The sequence below is a fragment of the Schistocerca nitens genome, chromosome 9 (assembly GCF_023898315.1).
Source record: "Schistocerca nitens isolate TAMUIC-IGC-003100 chromosome 9, iqSchNite1.1, whole genome shotgun sequence".
NCBI lineage: Eukaryota > Metazoa > Arthropoda > Insecta > Orthoptera > Acrididae > Schistocerca > Schistocerca nitens.
Genome location: NC_064622.1, coordinates 36,738,779 through 36,765,823, shown reverse-complemented (window position 1 = coordinate 36,765,823; position 27,045 = coordinate 36,738,779). Strand labels below are relative to the sequence as shown.

At 41.7% G+C, this 27,045-nt stretch overlaps 1 protein-coding gene across 1 annotated transcript in view; it reads right to left on the bottom strand.

Moving 5' to 3' along the window:
- The window catches only part of LOC126203553 (loricrin-like), a 131,968-nt gene that overhangs the window by 9,237 nt on the left and 95,686 nt on the right, over positions 1 to 27,045 (bottom strand). Inside the window, exon 8 of the mRNA XM_049937875.1 lies at positions 5,405 to 5,692. Within this exon, the coding sequence (XP_049793832.1) occupies positions 5,405 to 5,692 (288 nt within the window). The remainder of the gene's footprint in view (positions 1 to 5,404; positions 5,693 to 27,045) is intronic.

The window sequence follows — 27,045 nt, the reverse complement described above, 5'->3', positions numbered from 1 at the left end:
AAACTCAAAAAGTTTTTTCAGGCATTCACAAATGTTCGATATGTGCCCCTTTAGTGATTCGGCAGACATCAAGCCGATAATCAAGTTCCTCCCACACTCGGCGCAGCATGTCCCCATCAATGAGTTTGAAAGCATCGTTGATGCGAGCTCGCAGTTCTGGCCCGTTTCTTGTTAGAGGAGGTTTAAACACTGAATCTTTCACATAACCCCACAGAAAGAAATCGCATGGGGTTAAGTCGGGAGAGCGTGGAGGCCATGACATGAATTGCTGATCATCATCTCCATCACGACCGATCCATCGGTTTTCCAATCTCCTGTTTAAGAAATGGCGAACATCATGATGGAAGTGCGGTGGAGCACCATCCTGTTGAAAGATGAAGTCGGCGCTGTCGGTCTCCAGTTGTGGCATGAGCCAATTTTCCGCGGGCTACGCGTGAAACTTGCCCGGACGCGTTCAACCGTTTCTTCGCTCACTGCAGGCCGACCCGTTGATTTCCCCTTACAGAGGCATCCAGAAGCTTTAAACTGCGCATACCATCGCCGAATGGAGTTAGCAGTTGGTGGATCTTTGTTGAACTTCGTCCTGAAGTGTCGTTGCACTGTTATAACTGACTGATGTGAGTGCATTTCAAGCACGACATACGCTTTCTCGGCTCCTGTCGCCCTTTTGTCTCACTGCGCTTTCGAGCGCTCTGGCGGCAGAAACCTGAAGTGCGGCTTCAGCCGAACAAAACTTTATGAGTTTTTCTACGTATCTGTATTGTGTCGTGACCATATGTCAATGAATGGAGCTACAGTGAATTTATGAAATCGCTTCAATCATTTGTAATAGCCCTGTAGAACTGTTGCCTGATAGGTGCTAAAACTGCAACTACGAAAAGAAGTGGACCCAAAAAAATGCACTTTACTGCCGTTATTTCATGTTGTGCTGATGGCACTAAACTATCCAACGATCGTTTTCAATTGAAAAACAGTGCCAAAACCTTCTGAAATACCGCCAGTTGTTGTTCACGTACATGAAAGGGGTTGGGTGGTATGAAATTATGGATTAACATAGTGTGGGAAGAATGAATGGTGCTTTGTAGAAGAATATTTCTCTTCTTGTGCCAGATCAGTTTAGTAGTCACTTGGAAAATGCTGTGAAAGTGAAATTGAGGCATGGAAATATGGGATGCTGATATTCTGAGAGGACTTCGCAGTTGCACCCCCTTGATGTCTCGATAAATAAACCATTTAAAGTTTGTGTGAGAGAGGACCTCCAATCAGACAAGTGTGTCAGTGGATAACACAGTCGTGGTCTAGAGTGGGAGAAGACGTTATTTTTAAATCTTTCAAAAAGTGCGGCATAAATAACTCTCTTAAAGGAGTGACGACCATCTTATATGTGAAGAGGACAATGATGACGATGAAAAGGAAAAAGAAAAAGAGGAAGAAGAAGAAAGTTCAGATGACGATCTTGAGAGCTTTTAAAGATCATATCGGTTTTATAAACTACGAATCTTTTTTTTTTTGTCCGGTTTTACAATCTAATAATAAAAATCTTTAAAATGTTTTTTTTTAATTTACTTAAAAATTAAGGTGCGTCTTACAGTCCGTAGAGTCTTATAGTCCTTAAATGTTGTAAATCATATCAAACAGGTAATAGTTGCATTTAACCTACATAAAACGCCAATTAATGAGTCCTATTGTGAATAAATGCAATCAATTTCACTGTGTTGCAGCGGACGTAATTTTATAGAAAAAGAAGTAATTACAATATTTTTCTTTACACTCTGCAACTTGTTCCCCCAATTCCTTAATTTCTGTTCACGGCTTATGCTCAAGTCTATTATTTAAGTTAGTCTGATTGGAGTTGGCTACACCTGTAAATGACAGATGTAATTAACGTAGATTAGATCATCGAGCCCGATAGCATCACAATTCCTCACTAGAACTAGTCTCGTTATCAAAGTATCTTAACGGGCAGTGCACTGCTTTAGTTTACTAGACGTAGTTCACCATACCTACTAAAATATATGAAAGCAAAATAAGTAGAATGCCTGGTTCGATGTAAGAGAGGACCTGACGGTCCTAATCTTGCCAGGTTAAGTAAATAAATAAATAAAATAAAATAAAATAAAATAAAATTTATCTGCTCAGTTCCTTCACTAGAGCTAAGGGGCAGAAAATACGCCATGATTTGATTCTGGACTTCCCGAAAGACATAGGTCTCGCATCGTCGTCTTGTAAACGAAATACGAGCCTATGGCATATCTCTACAGAAGGCTTCGTAACAAATACAACGTATTACTTGTGTCGTTCAAAGTAAGTGGAAGTACCTTGTGTCTCGCTTCCAGACAGAACGACGTGCATGAAGGACCTGGCAGCTGATCAGCGTTTGATGCAAAAAACTGTGATCTGACCCTCAACAAAAATAAATTAAATGATCATAAATAGATGAAGAGACTAATATTGTTTGACTATACGATTAGTAGTCACTCGCGGGAATCAGCCTCGAGTTAATCTAGAAGTAAATGTCCGACGGCAATGAAGGTATACAAGCAAAAGTATATACGGGAAACATTCTACTATTTACATCCCGTACTTTGTTTAATGATCGTGAGAGAAAATGTAGACAAAATGCGGTAGAATAGCGTTGTTACCGACAATCTTTCCTCCCATGTGCCGTCTACGAATTAAACAGTAATGGGAAAAATGATTGCACTAGAGTATGTGTGATAACCTTTTACTACATTACGAAACATTTGAGAAGTATAAATATAAACGTAGATCCAGAACAGATTTGACATCACAGGAAAACACTCCGATGTACGTAATAATAAGTAGCCTCCTCCTTTTGTTGGGAACTGTGAACGAACTACAAACATACCTTCTCGTGTACGGTACAGATAGTATAGCAGTTATGTAGCTTCCAACACCGCCGACTTGAACTCTGCAGAAGAGATACCGGCACAATGAGTGCAAGTCAATGACAGAGAATTTATTGCCGAGCGTGGAATGATCACTGATTTTCGAATGCAGTTGTAGTACTGTTGTAGGTGAGATTTTCCTGAATACAAATATTGCAGCTATGAACTCGTGAACAATTTTAGTAAATGAGGCGTGCGATACTATTAGCTCCGTGGTATGTGGAATCGGTACATATATGAAAAAACGCACTGCAATATTAACGGAAACTATGATACTCAAGTGCATGGTTCCTTCTGATCAGGAAGCCAAGTAGAAGAAAAATGTAATATTGTATACTGGTTCACAAATCAAATTAACTGCCTTAAATAACAAAAAAACATTTATTTTAAAGTACATATATCATGCACGTAACATGTAAAAATGTATTGCAGCCAAAGGAAAATATGGAAAAAGGGCCCATGTTCATATAATAATATAATTTTCAAGAAGACAAAAAAAGCGAAAAGGATTTTTATATATAGTCTTTTGGGCCCGCTGATTAAGGACATTTGTAATAACGATTCAAAAACGCTGCCAAGTCAGGTCGTTTTATTCTTTACTGTAGACATACTGCGGCAAATAGCCATCGAGAGGTTTTTTGTAAGTAAATGGTATATAATTTTGGTACAATATTTCTAAAATTATGGATAAATATTAATTAGAAATTATTATTATAAAATTTGTTTCACACATCAGATGGGTCTGACGTCATACACTATTGTGATTGTGTTGCTTTTTCTTCAGTTGTAATCCATTAGTATTCTTGGAGAATATATAGATATTAGATATGGTTTGTTATCTTTCCTTTAGAACAATAATTATGTGACACCTTATCTAACATACACCCAAGATATATTAGATGGGTGGAAACTTCAGTATTAGCTGCCGAAAAAGTCATTAGATCTACTTTTTTCTACCACTCAAAAACACAGCAAAACACAGCAGATAATTTACAATAAGTTACGCATATTCTACACGCAACATCCAAAGGACAACTAACGAAAATCTTGGAAGAGATGAAAATTTACTTACATACACACAGCTATCCACTAAAAATACTTAATCAGCAAATTTACTGAAAACAGAAAAGAAAATAAGGAAAACGTTGTTGAAATTATCGATCACGGACAGGATAGACACACAAAATATTACGAAACAACCAGAGATTACAGAAGATCGCCAACGATACCCCTAGCAAAGATTTTCGAAATTAGAGGATTATAAACAAAACTGATTGTAGCCATACAAATAGCTGGTAAATCTCTCAAATAATGTCACATACTTATTACTCTAAAGAAAAGAAACAAAATCTCAAAATTATATCAGATAACAAGTCACTTTTAGTATAACAAACCGTTATTAGTCGAGGAATACCAGTTGAGAGTAATTAAAACAGGGAGACAGTGACAGAATCACAAAACGTGTGGATATGAAGTCCATCTCTAAGCCCTGGTTGATTCGTTACATTTTGTGTGTCTATCCTTTTCTTGATCGATAATTTCAGTAAAGTTTCCGATATTTTTTGTGTTTTCAGTAGATTTGCTCTATAGTATTTTTAGTGGATAGTTGTGAGTATGTAAATACAGCTCCGTCTCTTCCAAAATGTTCATCAGTTGCCTTTTGGATGTTGCATGTAGAATCTGGATAGCTTGTTCTAAATTATTTGCTGTGTGTTGCTCGGTTTAAAAGTGGTAGAAAATAGTAGATCTAATGTGTTTTTCGGTATCTAATACTGAAGTTTCTACTCATCTGACATGTGTAGAATTTATCTGTCAGATAATGTCACATAATTATTGTCCTAAAAAAAAATAACAAATCATGTCTAATATAACGAAGCATTATTTCTCCAAGAATACTAATGGAGCGCAATTAAAGAGACAGCCACAGAATCACGATACTGTATGACGTCAAACCCATCTGATGTGTGTATCAAATTTTATAATAATGTTTCCCAGTTAAAGTTTTACTATGATGTTAAAAACATTGTATAAAAATTATGTACTATTTACTTACAGATAATAGGACGATGGCTGTTTTGTGAAATAGGCGTATAGTTACGAATAAAACGATCTAATTTGGCAGCTGTTTTGGAGTCGTAATTACATAAGTAATATTATGTTTTTTTTTCTGTTTCCTCAGTCTTATGACATTGCTCACCAACATTTTGGAAGCAATTTATATATTGTTCTGCACTTCCTTTTTTGGGATGGAATTAAAAAGAAACTGTATTCACAGTAACTGATTTATTAGTCATAGTCTCAGCTACAAATTTTCAGTTCGTGGGTGAATCTTCCACCTACAGAGAAACAGCGTAGCTCTGAGTACACTTCAGTCACATGATTTTCCCAGATGCGAAGTGTTCCATCAACAGTAACCAGCAGATTGCAACGAGGGGTTCGTGAAGTGAGAGTACTAAGTTGACGCTATGTCGCCTGCAGACAGAGAAGACTCTGACCTGCTCCGAAGAGGTCGTCGTCGCCGCCGAATCCGCTGCCTCCGCCTGGGGGCCTGGTCGCTCCACCCCCGGCGCCGCCGAGCGCAGATCCCGCCCCCGCGCCGCCGGCGCTCGGACCGCCTCCTGTGCCGAAGTCGCCGAACAAGTCGTCGTTGCCGCCGAACAGATCGGCGCCACCGCCGGGGGCCGCACCAGAACCCGCCCCCACCCCTGCGCCGGGGGCGGACGTACTCGGCCTGCCACCTGCGCCGAAAGGGCTTCCGCCTGCAGGCGGCGGCCGTGATCCTCCTGTTGGCGTAAAACGTCCTCGTTGAAGCAAAGTGGATCTAGTAGTGGGTATACATTCCACAGCGTCTGCCAAAGAAGTTAAGCTCCCAAAGAGAAGGGAGAAGCTGTAATGCCACTTCCTCGGACGAGAAACAAAAATCAAAAATTAGCCCCCAATACCCCAAAGCTTTCTCCCCAAGTCCCAAATTCCCAGAAAAGTGAATAAGCGAACGAAGTTCCATTTATAACTATTTTTAGGACAATAACAAGTAATTAAATCAGGAATCTAAGACTTGACAATTTAGCAATCTACGAAAGAAAGATTAAATTTCAATAAATTTAAAATCAAAATCATAATAAATCGCAAAATCAGCATAAATTTTCGCAAAGTAGAACCAACGATCCCAAAGAATACTCCGTGTGAGTACTCTTTGGGAATCGTGAGTAATGACTAAGTATAATTCAATGCATTGTCACTACGTTAAGAGAGTTAGCCGAAGCAGGTCGTACATGTAGGCGCGCTTAGACTGTTTTTGAGATTGAATAATTGCGATCTGTTATGACGCAGTAATACGATCTTCTAACTTCAAATATCACGGCATTAGAATTCGAACGTAGCACTTTTACTTACCAGAATAAAGTGAACTTTTGACGAGATAATTGAACTAAACATTACTTAGACAGTGATGCAGGCAACGAACACTGATAGACAATTTTCATTCATAATAGCCAGTGGTTTATGGAACTTCAGTGATAGGTCCGAAGCATGTAATTTAAAGCCCCCCAACACCTGGGAAAGTTTTCTACTCAAGGCTCGGGTTGGAAGTGACTGATATTGTGCAATAAAACACCCTCTCGTGCCAAGTCGTGCATCTGTGATTTAAAATTCTATCAAATTATTCACATGAAACTCCCGAGTAATAATTAAGCGCAGCGATAATATTTGACTATAGCGCCTGGCGCTTGTGTAGAATCATTGACTCAAATAACAAGCCCACAGTTACGATTTCTTAGGTACTTGAAATTACGACCAGCTTGTAGGGAATTTGTTGTGGATGTGAATGTATTGGTTTTATCATTAATATTTCAATATTATCAGTTAAAAATCGATTACGAACGATTAATTACGATTCTTGGTGAAGTAAATATCTCACGAACGTCGACATTTCGGTTCAGCACTGTTATTTTGTGTAACATCGTCATCGCAACTTGATAACTTCCTCAAAACTCTACCGACTGTCGCCGAGTTTTAGCCAAGGCGAAATACAAATCAAACCAAATCATCAATAAGAAGAGGCGTTATAAAGCTAAATGTAACTGATGAGGCTACCTGCGTTATTTCAGTGCTCACGAAATCGAGTCAAATTTACAAGCACCTTGCCAGATGAGACCACCCTCTCCAACCGTGACCTGAATTCATATCGGGTGGCTGTCACACCAAGGCCCCAGGAGTAACATCACTCTGCCTCTCCAAAATTTTGAAAAAATGTGACCTCTCCGCAGATCACAAGCATAGTCGGCGACATCGGTGATCCGCAGTAGTGCTGAACCTCGATTTATCGCTAAACACAATGCGACGCCATTTGTCAGCAGTCCGAGCTTCCCGGTCACAGTAGCACGCCACACGCAGCCGTTTTTGTTTGGTGTTAGCGGCAGTCTACGTACGGTACGATGATTCCTTAATCCTGCTGCTGCAAGCCTTCGACGAACACTCGTTTGCCTCAGAATTTTTGAACATAATCTGAGTGATATCTGGCGTTCGGCAAGGTAGTGTCACAACCCCTCTGCTGTTCCTGATTTACATAAATGATCTAGGCGATAATCTGAGCAGCTCCCTTGGACTGTTTGCAGATGACGCTGTAATTTACCGTCTAGTAAAATCATCAGACGATCAATTCCAATTACAAAATGATCTAGAGATAATTTCTGTATGATGCGAAAAGTGGCAATTGGCACTAAACAAAGAAAAGTGAGAGGCCATCCACATGGGTACTAAAAGAAATCCGATAAATTTTGGACATACTATAAATCGCACAAATCTAAGGGCTGTCAATTCGACTAAATACCTAGGAATTACAATTATGAGCAACGTAAATTGGAAAGACCACATAGATAATATTGTGGGGAAGGCGAAACAAAGACTGCGCTTTGTTGGAAGAACACTTATGCGACAAACCCACTAAAGAGACAGCCTACATTACACTCGTCCGTCCTCTGCTAGAATATTGCTGCGCGGCGTGGGATCCTTACCAGGTAGGATTGACGGAGGACATCGAAAAAGTGCATGGAAGAGCAGCTCGTTTCGTGTTATCGCGCAATAGGGGTGAGAGTGTCACCTATATGATACGCGAGTTGGGGTGGCAGTCACTGAAACAAAGGCGGTTTTCTTTGCGGTGAGATCTATTTACGAAATTTCAATCACCAACTTTCTCTTCCGAATGCGAAAATATTTTGTTGACACTCACCTACGTAGGGAGAAAAGATCATCATAATAAAATAAAAGAAATCAGAGCTCGAACGGAAAGATGTAGGTGTTCCTTTTTCCCACGCGCCATTCGAGAGTGGAATAGTAGAGAAGTATATATGAAAATGTTTCAATGGACCCTCTGCCAGGCACTTAAGTGTGAATTGCAGAGTAATCATGTAGATGTAGATGTATCTACATCTACACCCACACTCCGCAAGACACCCGACAGTGTGTGACGGAGGGTACCTTGAGTTCCTCTATCGCTTCTCCCTTCTATTTCAGTCTCGTATTGTTCGTGGAAAGAAAGATCGTCGGTATGCCTCTGTGTGTCTCTAATCTCTCTGATTTTATCCACATGGTCTCTTCGCGAGATATACGTAGGAGGGAGCAATATACTGCTTGACTCCTCGGTGAAGGTATGTTCTCGAAACTTCAACAAAAGCCCGTACCGAGCTAGTGAGCGTCTCTCTTGCAGAGAGTTTATCTGTTATCTCCGTAACGCGATCACTATTACTAAATGATCCTGTAACGAAGCGCGCTGCTCTCCGTTGTATCTTCTCTATCTTTTCTACCAACCCCATCTGGCAAGGATCCCACACTGGTGAGCAGTATTCAAGCAGTGGGCGAACCAGTGTACTGTAACCTACTTCCTTTGTTTTCGGACTGCATTTCCTTAAGATTCTTCCAACGAATCTCAGTCTGGCATCTGCTTTACCGACGATCAACTTTATATGATCATTCCATTTTAAATCACTCCCAATGCCTACTCCCAGATAATTTATCGAATTAACTGCTTCCAGTTGCTGACATGCTATATTGTAGCTAAATGATAAAGGATCTTTCTTTCTATGTATTCGCAGCACATTACACTTGTCTACATTGAGATTCAATTGCCATTCCCTGCACCATGCATCAATTCGTTGCAGATCCTCCCGCATTTCAGTACAATTTTTCATTGTTACAACCTCTCGGTATACTACAGCATCATCCGCAAAAAGCCTCAGTGAACTTCCGATGTTATCCACAAGGTCATTTATATATATTGTGAATAGCAACGGTCCTACGACACTCTCCTGCGCCACATCTGAAATGAATCTTACTTCGGAAGACTTCTCTCCATTGAGAATGACATGCCGCGTTCTGTTATCTAGGAACTCTTCAATCGAATCACACAATTGGTCTGATAGTCCATATGCTCTTACTTCGTTCATTAAACGACTGTGGGGAACTGTATCAAACGCCTTGCAGAAGTCAAGAAACACGGCATCCACCTGGGAACCCGGTGTCTATGGCCCTCTGAGTCTCGTGGACAAGTTAGATTATAATACATTTTCTTGAGACCAAAAAGTTTCAGACTACGAATCAGCATTGTTTTAGAAAGTACCACTCATGCGAAACTCAGCTTGTCCTTTTGTCCTTTTCTTACATTAAATACTGCGAAATGCAGATGAAGGGCTACAGTTAGATCACACATTTCCAGATTTCCAAAAAGTATTTGACACGGTGTCACTCTGTAGACTGTTAAAGAAAGTATGTGCATATGGAGTAGGTTCCTAGATACTTGAGTGGCTCGAAGACTTCTTACGTAATAGGACCCAGTACGTTTTTCTCGACGGCAAGTGTTCATCAGAGACAAGGGTATCGTCAACAGTGCCCCCATGGAAGTGTGACAGGACTGCTGCTGTTCTATACATACATAAATGATCCGACGGAAAGCGTAAGGGGTCTGCAGCTGTTCGATGACGACGTTACGGTGTATGAAAAGCTGTCGTCGTTGAGTGACTGTAGGAGGATACAAGATTACTTCGACGAAATTTCTAGTTGATGTGATGAATGTAGGTAGCACTAAATGTATAAAAATGTAAGTTAATGCAGATGAGTAGGTAAGACAAACTCATAATGTTAGAATACATAATTAGTACTGAGCTGCTTGACGCGTCATTATACATCTGGCCGTAACGTTGCAAAAGCTATATGGAATGGAACTAGCATGTGAGGATTGTTGTAGGGAAGACGAATTGTCGACTTGGGTTTATTGGGAGAGTTTTGGGAGAGTGTAGTTCATCTGCAAAGGAGACCGTATATAGTCGCTGGTGCGATGAATTTTGACTACTGACCGAGTGTTGGGATCCGCACTAGGTCGGATTAAAGAAAGTCAATGAAGCAGTGTAGAGGTGAGCTGTTAGAAATGTTAACAGTAGGTTCGAACAGTATGCAAGTAATATGGAGATTATTCAGGAGCTCTGAAGGGAATCCCTGGCGAGGAGGCGGCGTTCTTTTCGAGGGACAGTAAACGGGAAATTTAGAAAACTGGCATTTGAAGCTGACTGCAGGACGTTTCTATTCCACCAATACATATTTCGCGGAAGGTTAACAGAGATAAGGTACGAGAAATGAAGGCTCATATGAAGCATATAGACAGTCGTTTTTCCCTCGCTTTACCTGCCGGTGGAACAGGAAATGAAATGACTAGTATTGGTACAGGGTACCCTCTGCCAGGCACCGAATGTTGGCATGCAGAGTATCTGTGTAGATGTAGATATAGATGATGTGGAATGATACAGAATTTTGCAGGGAGTCTTAACTTGCTTTCGGATGGCAGACACAGATTTGAAGGGGTTACGATATACAAGGTGCACAGTACAGCGATTCTCCCTTGTAGTGGCCAAACGTGGTTGACCGGTCCCTTGACAACGAGTATACATGCGCTCACGTTCCCATGCACTCCATATGGGGCTACTGTCACATCAGAATGCCTCACACATCTAGATATTGCACGATTCGACCAGTCGGCCAAGTACGGCGCACAGTGAGTCGTATTTCAGACTCTGCTAGGAGCTGGTAACACTGGTGACATCTCATATCCTTCAGAGTGATCACTCAGCATCTGATGCTGTGCAAATCCCTTCTATTGCACTACCTAGAATGGTGACAACTCAACTTTGGTGGCCGTTCTATCCGTCACGGAGAATAGTGACTTTAATAATTCACGCACTCGTTGACGTTGTGTCCGTGTGCGAAATTACATTTACATACGACAATGTCTTGTCGGTGCTTCACGCTTTTTTGTCAGTCAGTGTATGTATGTTTTGAGACTGGTATCAAAGTGCCTACCTCCATTTGCAGTGTTCAAAATCGAAGTGAAAATGAGGTTGTAATGCTTCGAAACCAGTATGTAAAATTACCATATGTAATACCTGCATAGTAGGATTTGTTCCTCTTTTACGAGTTATACGAGCAATTAGATGTAAGACGAGACGGAAGACGCTGGGGATAAAGGTATTCCTAGAAAAATGTTTGAAGCTGGAGCGAAAATTACACAAAGTTAACTTCCAAAAATATTTACAAAACCTTTGAGAAACTACACAACTTCACAAAATGGAACATATTGTTGTTATTTGCTTCTAAAACAGATGAAACAAACATGACACAAACTCCTTCAATGATTTAATCATCTTGTGGTGCAGTTCTTCTTCTTGTCTCCGTGATTGCTAAGAAAATTGGATGAGAAGTTCCGCCTTATGCATGACACTTTTTTTCTTTTTTTTCACCCATACATGGTGTTGTATGTTAACAACAAATTTACAGTTAAAAATAAAAATAGAACCAACTGACGATAGCACAGAAGTGCTGAAACATGTATGAGTGAAACAAAAGGGAAAAGGTGTCTTGCATAAGGCGGAACTTCTTATCCCATTTTCCTTCAATGAGGATTGCAGCTTCTAGCCAAGGGCATTCTATCACAATTTAGTAAACACTGAAGAAGGTGCATCAGTCAGAGGTCCTAGAAGACTCATCTCGCACATTAGGCTCTGTTATTCCAGCAAAGAGAAACGTTTCGAGTGATTATAATTTTTCTTCTTTTGAGAGGTCTCGACCAAAGAGACAAAGAGGAACTTTCTCCTTTACACATGTAAAGAAGGAGTGGTACCTCAAGCCTTGATTGTGAAACGAATTCTAGCAGCAGCAAAATGATGGATTTTGAAAACACTGCAATTATCAGTTGTATGTTGCTCTTTAGAGAAGTTGAATGAAATGTAGTCGAACCACTGTCTTCGTTGGCCATAATGTAACGTTCACTTTGGTTTAAAAATGAGAAAATGCAGTGGTATAAAAAGATTTAAATTTTTCCAAATTTTGCAATCCATCGCTGAAAACATCTCCAAACAAAACACAATAGTTCTTTATCTTTTCGTCTTTGATTTTATGCACGAGAGATCTGGACGAACCACTGTAGACATCGAGATGACTTTCTACGAAATGCCTGCGAATTGTGAGTGGGCAAAAAGTTTTCAATTCGGATTATTTAGGACGGAATTTCCAGTTCGAGTGTTTCCCTGAAAAGCAAGGGACTCATGTCGAATACCTGGGTCTAAATGGGGTGAGGGTAGGGGCAGGAAGATTACGGTATAGCAGCTCATCGACAGTTAGGTGTTTACAGATGCAGTTAAGGCTGTAAATCTGCCGTCCTTCTGCTCACCTTAAGAGATTTAGGAAAAACACAGACGATGTAAACCTGTATGGTCGGACGGAGATTAGAACCATCGTCATCTCGGGTACGCTGTTTTACCAGTGCGTCAGCCCGCTCGATGCCGTGTCGGGGAGGGGTGTGGGTTCGATGAGGGCAAATTGCCTGCATCTACTATATGTAAATTTCTATTTTAGTAACAAGCAGAATAATAGGCGGTAGACGAAAGGAAGGGATAACAATAATCTCTCTAAAAACTGAGTCCTGGAATCTCACTGACTGGAGTAGAATTTTGTTCAGTGACGGGTCCCTCTTTGAAGTGAGCCTCAAAGACCAGTGAAGACTTATTTGGAGAAGCTCCAGTCAGTAATGGGATACCAAAGTGGCTTCGTCCGCTATACTGTCCGAGAACCCTGACTGATGGTCTCGGGTGTCATTAAATTTCATAGGATGACCTCTTTGGTTGTCATCTGCGGCAACCATCAGCACAACGGTACGTCGACGATATTCTACGCCCTGTTTTGTTATCCTTTGTGGCAAACCTTCCTTGGCTTACCTTTCAGCAAGATAATGCCCGCTCTCACACAGAGAGACTTTTTGCTGCTTGTGTTCGCCCTTGTCAGATCCTACCTGGCCCAGCAAGGTCGCCGGATTTCTCGCCAGGGCCTTCCAACTGCCTCGGGATTCCGACGATGTAACACGACAATTGAGTAGAATTTGGCACATTGTCTCTCAGGAGGACATCCAACAAAACTATCAATCAACGCCAAGCAGAATAATTGCTTACACAAGGGCCAGAGGTGGACCAACGTGTTATTGACTTGCTTAAGTTATGAAGCTCTTCCTCTTAAATAAATCATCAATTTTTTTCTGAAAATGTAATCATTTGTTTGTCTGCACATATACGGGGTGTTCAAAAATTCTCTCCGTAGTGCTGTATGATTGTTAGCCGCGCGTGCCGTATTCCGCAGTGAATGTACCGAAATGAAACTCAGTGAAATACAAGTTATTAATTTATTGAATATTCATTTTTACTTACAAATTTTCACGTTAAATGTTGAAAGTGTCCCCCCTGTTGTTGAATACACGATTCAATTCGTCTAATCATGTTTCCAAACACAAGCTGTAACATTTCTTCTGCAACAGAAGTAGTGAAAGTGGATATTGCAGTTTTCAATTCCTCGATGTATTTTGGACGGTTTTTATAGACAGCTGCTTTCGCTGCACCCCAGAAGAAAAAGTCAGGTGGTGCCAGCTCAGGTGATTGTGGAGGCCAAAGTCCCTGTGAAATTATGCGATCACAAAAAATATCAGCAACCAGTGACATGGAAACGGAAGCTGTATGCGCGGTTGCACCAGTTTGTTGAAAATAACCGTTCAGTATTTCACTTAACACAAGTTCTGCTATGAATGGGTAAAGAATATCACTGCAGTATCGTTGTGCGTTTATTGTTTCGTTGAAAAATATGATACCCACAATCCGACGTCTAGAAATTGCAATCCAAACTCCTATTTTCACAGAATGAAGTGGTTCCTCATGAATACACAATGGATTTGCAGTACTCCACATACGAGAATTTTGCGAGATCGTGTACCCGGATAACTGAAACAACGCCTCATCAGTGAAAAACGATTCATTAAGAATATCCCTTCCATTTTGTTGTACGAAATTTTTGAACCATTAACAATAATGCAGTCTTTTGCACGACTGTCATTTTGCATGGGCCTTACAGCTGTGTGGGCCGTTCCGACACTAACATCGATTTCCTGGGCGAGTTTTCTTACTGCCTTGTTCGGACTCATGGACATTTTATCGGAATTATCCTCAGACAAAACGCTAGGACGACCACTTCTCGGTGCATCTGTCACTGAACACATACTTCGAAATTTGTTCATCAAATCTCGCACATTATCGTGATGTGGGAGTGTTGTCTCCGGGGAAAACTGAATTAAATGTCTGACGAACTGAAACAGTGTATTTACCATCAGCTTTGAACACTTGTTCGGCTAAAAACACATGTTCTTCAATGGTTAGCATTTTAGCAGAGACAAAAACGAAACAAATAAACAAATGAACTAAACTTAAACGTTCACGTAAACACGTGACGACACACACCAACGATACTACTGACGCTGGCTGAGAGAAACGAAACAGTGGAATGTAACCCAGGAAGGCGAACAATCAAATGGCACGCTCGGCTAACAATCATACGGCACTGCGGAGAGACTTTTGAACAGCCCGTACATCACACCTACCGATTTCCGTCCCATTCAAATAATCCCATCGTGGTTCATCGTTTGTTATGTTTGGTTAAGTTGAAAAAGAACACCATAAGTACAAGAAGACAAAGCAATTTGTGAAGCATGTGGTAGCAGTACTTGCCAGAATGTGGTGCACTGGAAAACAGCACAAATAACGGGAACAGACTAATCCCTAGCAAATTAGGAGTCAGAATTTTCTTCCGCCGACATCTTGAATTACAAAATATCAGCGATAAAATGAAGAAGAGAGTGATTTCACTGTAATCATTACTTGTTCAGGTAGGTCAAAATTCAGTACTGTACAATGGTATTCCACGGGGAGTAACGCATTTCTTTTAAGTAAGCAACTCAAGGAACAGATAAATCGAGACAGGGTTGGAACTGTCGAGGAGAACATTAACATTTCAGGCAAAAATTCAATCAATGTGGAGAGCAGGGAATAAATAAATTCCATAGTCTAATTTAAATATGCCCGTCATTCCAAAGATACACAAACAGACAAACAAACATGGTTAGATGAAACTAAGGAAGTAGTCAGACTGGTGCTTAATGCTCTCCGAAAATGCATAGTGCTCTAAATGGAAAACTGATAAGAAAATTAGTCCAGAGACGACATTGCCAATGAAATATGCATAACGGAAACATAAAATTATGTGAATGGGAAACATAATTGAAAAACACGATCGTTGGCAATCTAATTCGACAATGACTCGGGTGTCGTCACTAAAAAAATGCGCTCTAACAACTGCAGATACACTACATGTGGCAATAAACTCTCTCTCAAAGATTTCCCCTAAATGATACTTTACAACTCATTATTTCTTGCGCTGTTGAGACAGGTTCACTTGATGTTCTGTTTCTTCAGGTATCTCGTGGGATTTTAATCATCTCACGCGGTTGGGAGCCCGAGAAGATTTTGTTAATCTCAGGCATCAGTCTTCCTTATATTGGACCTAATATCACGTTATGAAATAATATAAAAACCCAAGCCGTTACTGGTATGATAATTTTTTTCATTTTGCCCTTGTCTTTCCCGCCTGAAACTAAATTTATTAACAGTTTTGTGTGCTCTGGTCATTGATAACACTTCCAGAAATGTATAAATGCTACAATGTATGTATCTATGAACGCCTCGAGTCTTGGGTGATGAATTTGAAACGAAAATATTTATGCTATTTTACTACACTAAATACGATGTTACAGGCTGTCGAACTAGCCTTGTGATTTCGTTCGGTATTTACTACCAGACAAAACGGAAAACGTCGTTACTAACAAGGCGAAAGTAACTTCACCAATATCTCAAGGAAGTGTTAGACGACCATTACCGTTTACTGTAGGGATATAAAAAATCCAAACATAATAAAATGTATGGGTGTACATATGTTCCACATCCCCTCCTAAGGCACTGCATCTATATCAACCAGGCTTAGTACACATATCACTTACTCTCTGGAAAGAACCATTGTTGTGGTAAGAACCACCTCCCTCTCAAGGAGAGGGGGGTGGGGCGGGGAAGGGGGTGAAAAAGCGTAGTTCACGATGCGCAAATACCCAGACTATATCCAGCCATTATTTGGGAATGAGAGCACTGAACATCGCTCAACACATTTTCACTACTCATGCAATAAAACTGCCGCATCAAACATAACTTTTATTTTATTCTTTAGTACTAATTCTATTCAGAGTGTATTTCGTAGACAGTATCTGCATATCTGCATATGCGATTGACGGTACCTACAAAATTATATCATTGTACAACAGTCAGTTGAAGAGAAATGACTTCATAAACATTAAGCTGCCTGGAAAGGAAACTGCAGGGTGAAATTCACTAGTGATGAGGGTACCACATGTTTAACTGTGAAGTGTCTGCCTCCGTAGCGCAGCGGTAGCGTTACCGCCTACCGCGCAAGGGGGGCCGGGTTCGATTCCCGGCAGGGAACTGGGTGTTATGTGTGCTTCATCGTCATTTTCATCATCATTGACACGCAAGTCGCCGAAGTGGCGTCAGCTAAAAAGACTTGCAAAACGGCGACCGAACCCCGAAGAGGATATCCCGGCCAATAAATGCCATACGATCATTTCATCTGTGATATATTTTTAAAATATGTGAAAAAATTTGTGACATGTACACATACGGTAAAAGCTACGGGTATACCTAATTAACCTCTGGATCGAGTTCAACCAAACTTGTTGTACATATTGCTTCCTATCTGGGAAGTAATAGTGTGGGAATAGGAACTGGAGACTTATTATAGGGGGATGGGGGGAGGGGGGAGGAAGACTATGATAATGTGGTGAGAGAAGGTGGAGGAAGAAATGGACGGGCACAGAGGGGGGGGGGGAGAGGAGGTGGACACAGACATGGGAGAGGAGAAGATGGACAGAGGAGAATATGGATAGAGAAAGCGAAGGAGGAGAGAAAGGAAATGTGAGAGGGGAAAATGGACTGAGGCATTGGGAGGAGGAAATAGAAAGGAGGAGGAAATAGACAGAGAAAGGAAAGAGCAGGAAATGGACAGAGAGGGGGAGAAGAAGACGAGCAGAGAGAGGTGGATGTAGCAGACGGACAGAGAGGAGATGTGGAGGAGAATGATAGAAAGAGGTGGGGGGGGGGGGAGGGAGAAGGTGATGGGTTGATAAATTGGTGATAAATACATACTCAGGCAACGCCTGGGAGTTAGTTACTTGTGAATAAAGGAGGAAGAGAGTGCTGTCACTGGTCACAATTTAAATAAACAGTGTAATTGATGACGTCTGCTTGAGGTTGTCTGGTCACAAAATGCAAGGACTGGTAGTTAACCCTCAATTCATAACCAAACGTACACAGACACCTGTTAATGGACAGTAGTATAAGGTGTGCCCACCCTTCGCCTTTATTACCTCTTGGACTCTGACGGCGACAATTTCAGTGGGGTGCCTGAATGTCTGCGGAGGCAGCAACCCATTCTTTCTCCAGAGCCGAAACCAGAGAAAGTAGTGATCTTGGGCTGTGAGGTGTGGAGCGAAATCGACGTTCTAATTCATTCTAAAGGTATTCCATTCGGTTCAGATCGGAATATCGGACAGAACCAGTCCATTCCAGGAATTATGTTGTCCACATACCTTTTCGTCATAGATGCTGCTTTATGACAGGATGCGTTGTCATGGTGCTACAAACAAACATCGATTCCGAAATGTTCATCTGATGTAAGCAGTAAACAACTATGTAAAATGTCTTCGTATTATTCCGCACTTAAGGGCAGTAACCCAACCACAAAAAACATATACATTCCGTAACACCACCTCCTCCTTACTTCGCTCTTGGAACTACACACATGGCGATAAGTAACGTTCTCCAGGCAGTGGCAGAACCCAAATCCTTCCATCAGGTTCCCACAGAAACACGGTGATTAATCCTCCAAATAATTCGTTTCCAGTCATTCACTGTCCAATGGCATCGCTCTTTACACCACCTCAACTGTCGCTTAGCACTGACTACAGAGATGCGTGGCCTTTGAGGAGCTTATGAACCATTCTATCACATTCCTTCTTCCAGTCCCTAAGTACTGTAATTTTGCTAGCTAGACTGCTAGTAAGACTTTTGTACTCACGGTTCATGCGATTATTATAACCACCCCCTTAATATTCGGTGATCATAGACTGTCTATATACAAGGTCTACCTGGTCTTGTTGAACTGTGATTTTTACTTCGAGATTCCATTTCGCAGCCACATCGTTAGAATCACCTTGTGCATCTTCAGTAGGGCTGAAACGTCGCTGGTGGATTTGTTGATCAGGTGACATTCCGTGACTAGTCCACGTTCGTTGTTGCTGAGCTCTCCCGACCTACCCATTCAGCTGTTACTGCAACCCTACTGAAAACACAGTGTTCCCCACCTCCTTCTGTACTGCTAGATCTGCCTCACGTCACACTTAGTCGTTAATTTTGATGTACATAGAGGAAGAAACGTGGAGATACTGACAGGTGTCAGATACATTGTATAATGGTAAGACAGAGATTTAGGAACTAGGTTTTAAATTGTAATACGTTTCCAGGGGAGGATGTGGACTCTGACCACAATCTATCGGTTATGAACTGTAGATTAAAACTGAAGAAAGTGCAAAAAAGTGACAACTTAAGGAGATGGGACCTGGATAAACTGACTAAACCAGAGGTTGTTCAGAGTTTCAGGGAGAACATAAGGGAACGATTGACAGGAATGCAGGAAAGAAATACAGTTGAAAAAGAATGGGTAGCTTTGAGGGATGAAGTAGTGAAGGCAGCAGAGGATCAAGCAGGTAAAAAGACGAGGGCTGGTAGAAATCTTTGAGTAACAGAAGAGATATTGAATTTAATTGATGAAAGGAGAAAATATAAAAATGCAGTAAATGAAGCAGGCAAGAAGGAATACAAACGTCTCAAAAATGAGATCGACAGGAAGTGCAAAATGGCTCAGCAGGCATGTCTAGAGGACAAATGTAACGATGCTGAGGCTTATCTCACGAGGGGTAAGATAGATACTTCCTACAGGAAAATTAAAGTGACCTTTGGAAAAAAGAGAACCACTTGTATGAATATCAAGAGCTCGGATGGAAACCCAGTTCTAAGCAAAGAAGGGAAGGCAGAAATGTGGAAGGAGTATATAGAAGGTCTATACAAGGGCGATGTACTTGAGGGCAATATTATGGAAATGGAAGAGGATGTAGATGAAGATGAAATGGGAGATACGATACTGCGTGAAGAGTTTGACAGAGCACTGAAAGACCTAATTCGAAACAAAGCCCCGGGAGTAGACAACATTCCATTAGAACTACTGACAGCCATGGGAGAGCCAACCCTGATAAAACTCTACCATCTGATGAGCAAAATGTATGAGATAGGTGAAATACCCTCAGACTTCAAGAAGAATATAGTAATTCCAATCCTAAAGAAAGCAGGTGTTGACAGATGTGAAAATTACCTAATTATTAGTTTAATAAGTCACGGCGTCAAAATACTAACGCGAATTCTTTACAGACGAATGGAAAAATTGGTAGAAGCCGGCCTCGGGGAAGATCAGTTTGGATTCCGTAGAAATGTTGGAACACGTGAGGCAATACTGACCCTACGACGTATCTTAGAAGATAGATTAAGGAAAGGCAAAACTACTTTTCTAGCATTTGTAGACTCAGAGAAAGCTTTTGACAATGTTGACTGGAATACTCTCTTTCAAATTCTGAATGTGGCAGGGGTCAAATACAGGGAGCGAAAGGCTATTTACAATTTGTACAGAAACCAGATGGCAGTTATAAGAGTCGAGGGACATGAAAGGGAAGCAGTGGTTCGGATTGTAGCCTCTCCCCGATGTTATTCAATCTGTATATTGAGCAAGCAGTAAAGGAAACAAAAGAAAAATTCGGAGTAGGTATTAAAATCCATGGAGTAGAAATAATAACTTTTAGGTTCGCCGATAACATTGTAACTCTGTGCGAGACAGCAAAGGACTTGGAAGAGCGGCTGATCGGAATGGACAGTGTCTTGAAAGGAGGATATAAGATGAACATCAACAAAAGTAAAACGAGGATAATGGAATGTAGTCGAGTTAACTCGGGTGATGCTGAGGGAATTAGATTAGGAAGTGAGACACGTAAAGTAGTAAAGGAGTTTTGCTATTTGGGTAGCAAAATAATTGATGATGGTCGAAGTAGAGAGGATATAAAATGTAGACTGGCAATGTCAAGGAAAACGTTACTGAAGAAGAGAAATTTGTTAACGTCGGGTATAGATTTAAGTGTCAGGAAGTCGTTTCTGAAAGTATTTGTACGGAGTGTAGCCATGTATGGAAGTGAAACATGGGCGATAAACAGTTTGGACAAGAAGAGAATAGAAACTTCTGAAATGTGGTGCTACAGAAGAATGCTGAAGATTAGATGGGTAGATCACGTAACTAATGAAGAGGTATTGAATAGAATTGGGGAGAAGAGGAGTTTGTGGCACAACCTCACTAGAAGAAGGGGTCGGTTGGTAGGACGTGTTCTGAGGCATCAAGGGATCACCAATTTAGTATTGGAGGGCAGCGTGGAGGGACAAAATTGTAGAGGAAGACCAAGAGATGAATACACTAAGCAGATTCAGAAGGATGTAGCCTACATTACGTACTGGGAGATGAAGCAGCTTGCACACGATAGAGTAGCATGAAGAGCTGCATCAAACCAGTCTCAGGACTGAAGACGACAACAACAACAGTGGTGTGAGAATGCTTTTGGCCAGATAGCGTTTGCTACAGGATTGCAGTAGCAATAATAAATCACTGGAAATAGTTCCAAACATACAATATGTGTGACCTTCCATTCGGAGCTACATAGTGTGGAACGACGACATAAGGCTAATTGTAAAAAGAACGGGAGCTAGATGATGTTCATTCTCAGAATCCCGAGGAAACGTAACCCACCTACTGATGGAATACCCATTCGACATATTCTTGATCACGACTGAGGATGTTAAGAGTGCCGCATTTTGTTCTTTGGGGGCATAGTAAAAGGGAGAAACTTCACGGAAATGTTCACCAAACTTCACTGGCAAACGCTACAAGAGAGGCGTGTTGTACCATGGAAAGCTTTGGTGTTAAAATTTAGAGAGCATTTTTTCCAGGACGTCAGACAACATGTTACATCCCACCCCCTACACACACCGGAATGATCCGCGAAATTCGATAACATAGGAAGACTTAAAGTCAATAGTATTTTGCACCCACCACTACTGAATAAATGAGAAAAGGTGAAATTATTATGTGATACCAGAGGTATCCTCCATGACAAAATGTGTGGTGGCTACCGAACCAAGAGTATGTTGATTGAAATGCGTGATTCTCGTGGGCGAACTGTAAAGCCATACATTTTAGACATACATACACTTACAATTTCATTTGGCTTAATGATGTTCTGACAAATGCGGTCATTGCAGTGACATTACAGTATTACTTCTACCTGTATATTACGAAAGTCACAGTAGAGCGTGTGGTGGAAGGTACTGCTACTGATAATATCATTTCTTACTTTTCTTATAGGTAGTTAAATCTGCGTCTGAAATATAATTTCCCTGATTTTCTCGGCGCGGTCAATTCGCGACATGTACAGGGTAGGAAGTAATATGCTGTTCGACTCCGTTGGGAGCGGGGTGAATCTTCCATGATGCACAACGACTCTGCTGTAGCATATGCCAATGGAGTTGGTTGAACTGTTGCATAACTCTCTCACGCCAAGTAAGCTATCCCGTGACGAAACACTCCACTCCTGTCGAATTTTCTCTGTCGCTTTGTTACTCCTACTTGGTAAAGTGTCCTGACTGATGAGTGTCCTGAAGATGGTCCCAGTGAATCTCAACCTGGCCTCTGCTTTTCCTACTCTTTGTTAAATGTGCTCAGTCCACATTAGTTCACTACAGTGGTTAATAATACACTCCTGGAAATGGAAAAAAGAACACATTGACACCGGTGTGTCAGACCCACCATACTTGCTCCGGACACTGCGAGAGGGCTGTACAAGCAATGATCACACGCACGGCACAGCGGACACACCAGGAACCGCGGTGTTGGCCGTCGAATGGCGCTAGCTGCGCAGCATTTGTGCACCGCCGCCGTCAGTGTCAGCCAGTTTGCCGTGGCATACGGAGCTCCATCGCAGTCTTTAACACTGGTAGCATGCCGCGACAGCGTGGACGTGAACCGTACGTGCAGTTGACGGATTTTGAGCGAGGGCGTATAGTGGGCATGCGGGAGGCCGGGTGGACGTACCGCCGAATTGCTCAACACGTGGGGCGTGAGGTCTCCACAGTACATCGATGTTGTCGCCAGTGGTCGGCGGAAGGTGCACGTGCCCGTCGACCTGGGACCGGACCGCAGCGACGCACGGATGCACGCCAAGACCGTAGGATCCTACGCAGTGCCGTAGGGGACCGCACCGCCACTACCCAGCAAATTAGGGACACTGTTGCTCCTGGGGTATCGGCGAGGACCATTCGCAACCGTCTCCATGAAGCTGGGCTACGGTCCCGCACACCGTTAGGCCGTCTTCCGCTCACGCCCCAACATCGTGCAGCCCACCTCCAGTGGTGTCGCGACAGGCGTGAATGGAGGGACGAATGGAGACGTGTCGTCTTCAGCGATGAGAGTCGCTTCTGCCTTGGTGCCAATTATGGTCGTATGCGTGTTTGGCGCCGTGCAGGTGAGCGCCACAATCAGGACTGCATACGACCGAGGCACACAGGGCCAACACCCGGCATCATGGTGTGGGGAGCGATCTCCTTCACTGGCCGTACACCACTGGTGATCGTCGAGGGGACACTGAATAGTGCACGGTACATCCAAACCGTCATCGAACCCATCGTTCTACGATTCCTAGACCGGCAAGGGAACTTGCTGTTCCAACAGGACAATGCACGTCCGCATGTATCCCGTGCCACCCAACGTGCTCTAGAAGGTGTAGGTCAACTACCCTGGCCAGCAAGATCTCCGGATCTGTCCCCCATTGAGCATGTTTGGGACTGGATGAAACGTCGTCTCACGCGGTCTGCACGTCCAGCACGAACGCTGGTCCAACTGAGGCGCCAGGTGGAAATGGCATGGCAAGCCGTTCCACAGGACTACATCCAGCATCTCTACGATCGTCTCCATGGGAGAATAGCAGCCTGCATTGCTGCGAAAGGTGGATATACACTGTACTAGTGCCGACATTGTGCATGCTCTGTTGCCTGTGTCTATGTGCCTGTGGTTCTGTCAGTGTGATCATGTGATGTATCTGACCCCAGGAATGTGTCAATAAAGTTTCCCCTTCCTGGGACAATGAATTCACGGTGTTCTTATTTCAATTTCGAGGAGTGTAGGTATGTTACTGCATTTACAGCCTCCAATGTTTCGTCCTTTTACTGGGGAAAAGAATCGTAGCTTACGGAATGGAAAAGCCCTAAAAAGGTATCCCGTGTTTAAAAATTCAATTTCGCTCAATTTATTCCGACTAAAAGCTTCGTGCGAAGCCTTAACAAGGTTTACCACGAGAAACGTGATTTAATTGAACCAATTCCAGAAGCAATCGGGGCTGTAACCTGTTTGATACAATCTGCTGCTACCACTGTAGGGAAACGAGTTCCACGTGAGATGAGAGCGGACTTTCGCTGAGTTATGATTGGTGTTCACGGAACTGCGGCGTGAGCAGAAACAGACTGAACCCAGACGTGATCCCCAGCACGGAAGTTCTTCAAAATTGGCACGGAAGTGAGAATGCTTCTCTTTGCTGTAGTGTGTACAACATAGAAGTTAAATCGAGCAACCGTTATGCGTATATCTTACGTCCATCCCATCTGATGAACTTCACCTTTTCTTCGGGAATTGTTCCACCAAATATCCAAAGAAAAGTCTTTACTGATGTGTAATTTGCTGTCTATTTCCTGGCGTGACGTGAATGTTTGTGCTGTAAGTAATTTAGGAAACCTGGTAATGGATGACATTAGGTCGTGGTTTACAGAAAGCTTACAGAAAGGTGGAACAAAACGCACAAGTATTAGCGTCCATCTTCTTCTACGTCTATTCTCTGAAAACCACAACGAATCTTTTGTCGAACTAAAACAGTCTCTGACAGAAAATTATTTTATTTACTTAATGATTGGTTTTGACCTGAGAGCTCATCATTTCATGCCTCTGTCTTACTAAACAATACATAAAAATTTTGTAGACAAGATAGGCACCGTCAAAATATTGGAAAACATAATACAACTGTGATGATTTTACACCTTTTGACAGCGCCTATCATGGCTGAAAGTTTTGTTATGATTGTTTACTAGTTTAGGAAGACAGTCAGGTCAAGTTTTTCAGCGTCTACGTGACAGTCTCCCATGGGTCAAAGAAACTTATAACCATTCGTGCTGCCCTTCACTGAAGACGTTCAAAACACCTGGTAGTTCTACTTGGTATTATTCCAAGGCGATTTAGCAATAGTCCTGGATGGGTCGCACGAAAATCTGCCACCTGCTTTACCTACCACTGTACCTATGTGATCATTCCATTTCTATATAGCTAGGAAATGTTACATCCAGGTATTTGTATAAGTTGACTGATTCCAGGTCTGACTCACTGATATTATAGTCTTCGGATATTATGTTTTGTGAACTGCAAGATTATACATCACTTAACATCTAAAGCAAGTCTGTCAATCTTCGACCCCATCTTGAAATCTTACCAAGATCTGATTGATCATTTGCGTGGCATTCTTCATACAGCACGTCATTACTGATAATAGCATCAGTTGCTGAAAGTATGTGGTCACTATTCGTACTGTCTTACAGGTGAACAGCAAGGGTCTGAACTCACTTCACTGGGACACATCTTTCGATTACTCTCCATTAAAGATGACAATGTTGTGTCCTCCCTACCAAGCAACCCTCAATCCAGTGGCAAGTTTCAGTTGATACGCCATATCATTGTACTTTTACTAATAAAAGTTTGTGTCACTTTGAGTCAAATGATTTCAAGAAGTCAAGAAACACAGCATTGAGGAAGTGAGAATACTTTCTAGCTGCAGCTTTGTTACTGTCACTATGAGACCGAATATCAGTGAAGCGAACATTTTAAATTATTGCCACTGAAAATAAGTGAAAAACTCTCATTCATGATATTGTGGAGAAGCTAAATTATTTATCTACGCTGTCTCTGAGAGTGAACCCCGGTATCCGTCCTCAGGTATCAAGTATCAGAAGGACAGAGTGCGTTGATCGTAACGTTGCATTCATTTGCTAACATGATCAGGCTCCCCTTAAATTTGTCGTTGCAGAATAAAAGCCTTTCTACTTTTGAATATATCAGTCAAATATCAATCAGATAGCCTTATTATTATTTTGAATGTCAAGATTTCATATAAAGGGGTAATATTTTCAGGGAATTGTCACTGACGGCATACCAGCTATGTATCCAACTTAGAACAAACATCAGTAGCAGACTTTCAACTTGAACAATTTTTCATGTCCAAAATATGTTACTGCAGAATATCCCACTGAAAGTTGAGCAATTTAATGTGTAGAAGCAGTCAGGTGAGAATATAAGGTGTGATGTAGTATATGACATGAGACATGGAAGAAGTCTGTGTTCGGACTCATGGCCTCTTTACGACATTGTGAAAAAGCAACTGTTCTAACTACATCTGAGGATATTCAACTATTAACCACAGCACTACGACACCTGGCTAGACAAATTCCTCCAAAAGGCTGTACCAAAAATTTTCCTGTCACAGAAGAAGTTGATCGTATTCCACGTGGTGTCAAAAACTTGTCTACAAGTACAGGGGAAGTAGAGACCTCACTTGACATCGTTCTTAAGAGGAGGCAGAAGATATTCTATACGGAGCATCTGTACAACCAGTTGATGATGAAACTTGGGCGAATTGTATACGATTAGTGGTTAGAGTGGCTTCATTGCTGTGTGTTTAACAAGTACCCGTTGCATTCACACAAAATCAACTCCCAACATAACGATGTAGTGTTTTACAGTGTAGCGTTATGGCCTGTTACATCCTCACCATCTCTTCGGTCTCCCCATGGTCCTTCTTCCAATAGGCTTGTATTCCATCCGTTGGCGGGGGATTCTCTGAGGTGACATGCTGTTTCCACTCCTACTTTTGCTGGATTACTTCCTGAGTTAATGGCTGTACCCCCAATTCTCTCCTTATTTCGTCATTTCTTATTCTGTTTTCTCTTGTGCAGCCTTTCACTGATCTAAGGAACTTCATTGCTGTTCCTCCAAGTATCTCAGGTCTTTTCATCTTAATGTCCTACTTCCTGCTCCATATAGTGGTGTGGATACTGAGTGGGACGACTTTATAAAATTTCATTTTGGGTTTCTTTCTTTAGTTGTAGCTAATTTGATCCATCATAAATTGTTTGTGAAAGCCTGCGACTGTGCAAACAATAGGTTTAGTCATAAATAAATTTGCTGCTACCCGTCACGATTTCTTTGATTTATATTTTACAAGTGCGTTTGTTGTCTGTGTAGCATGTCATTTTTACCTAATGTTTTTCATGTTCATGTAAGTTATTCTCGATGTATACTGTGTACAGAAAATTGTGTGTGAGGTTTAATGTATGTTAGACTCTGCACAAATGGGCCTCAAGGAAACTTGACGTCAACAGAACAAAGCTGAATGTCTTTTATCAAAAATATTGCTTCAAAATGGCAT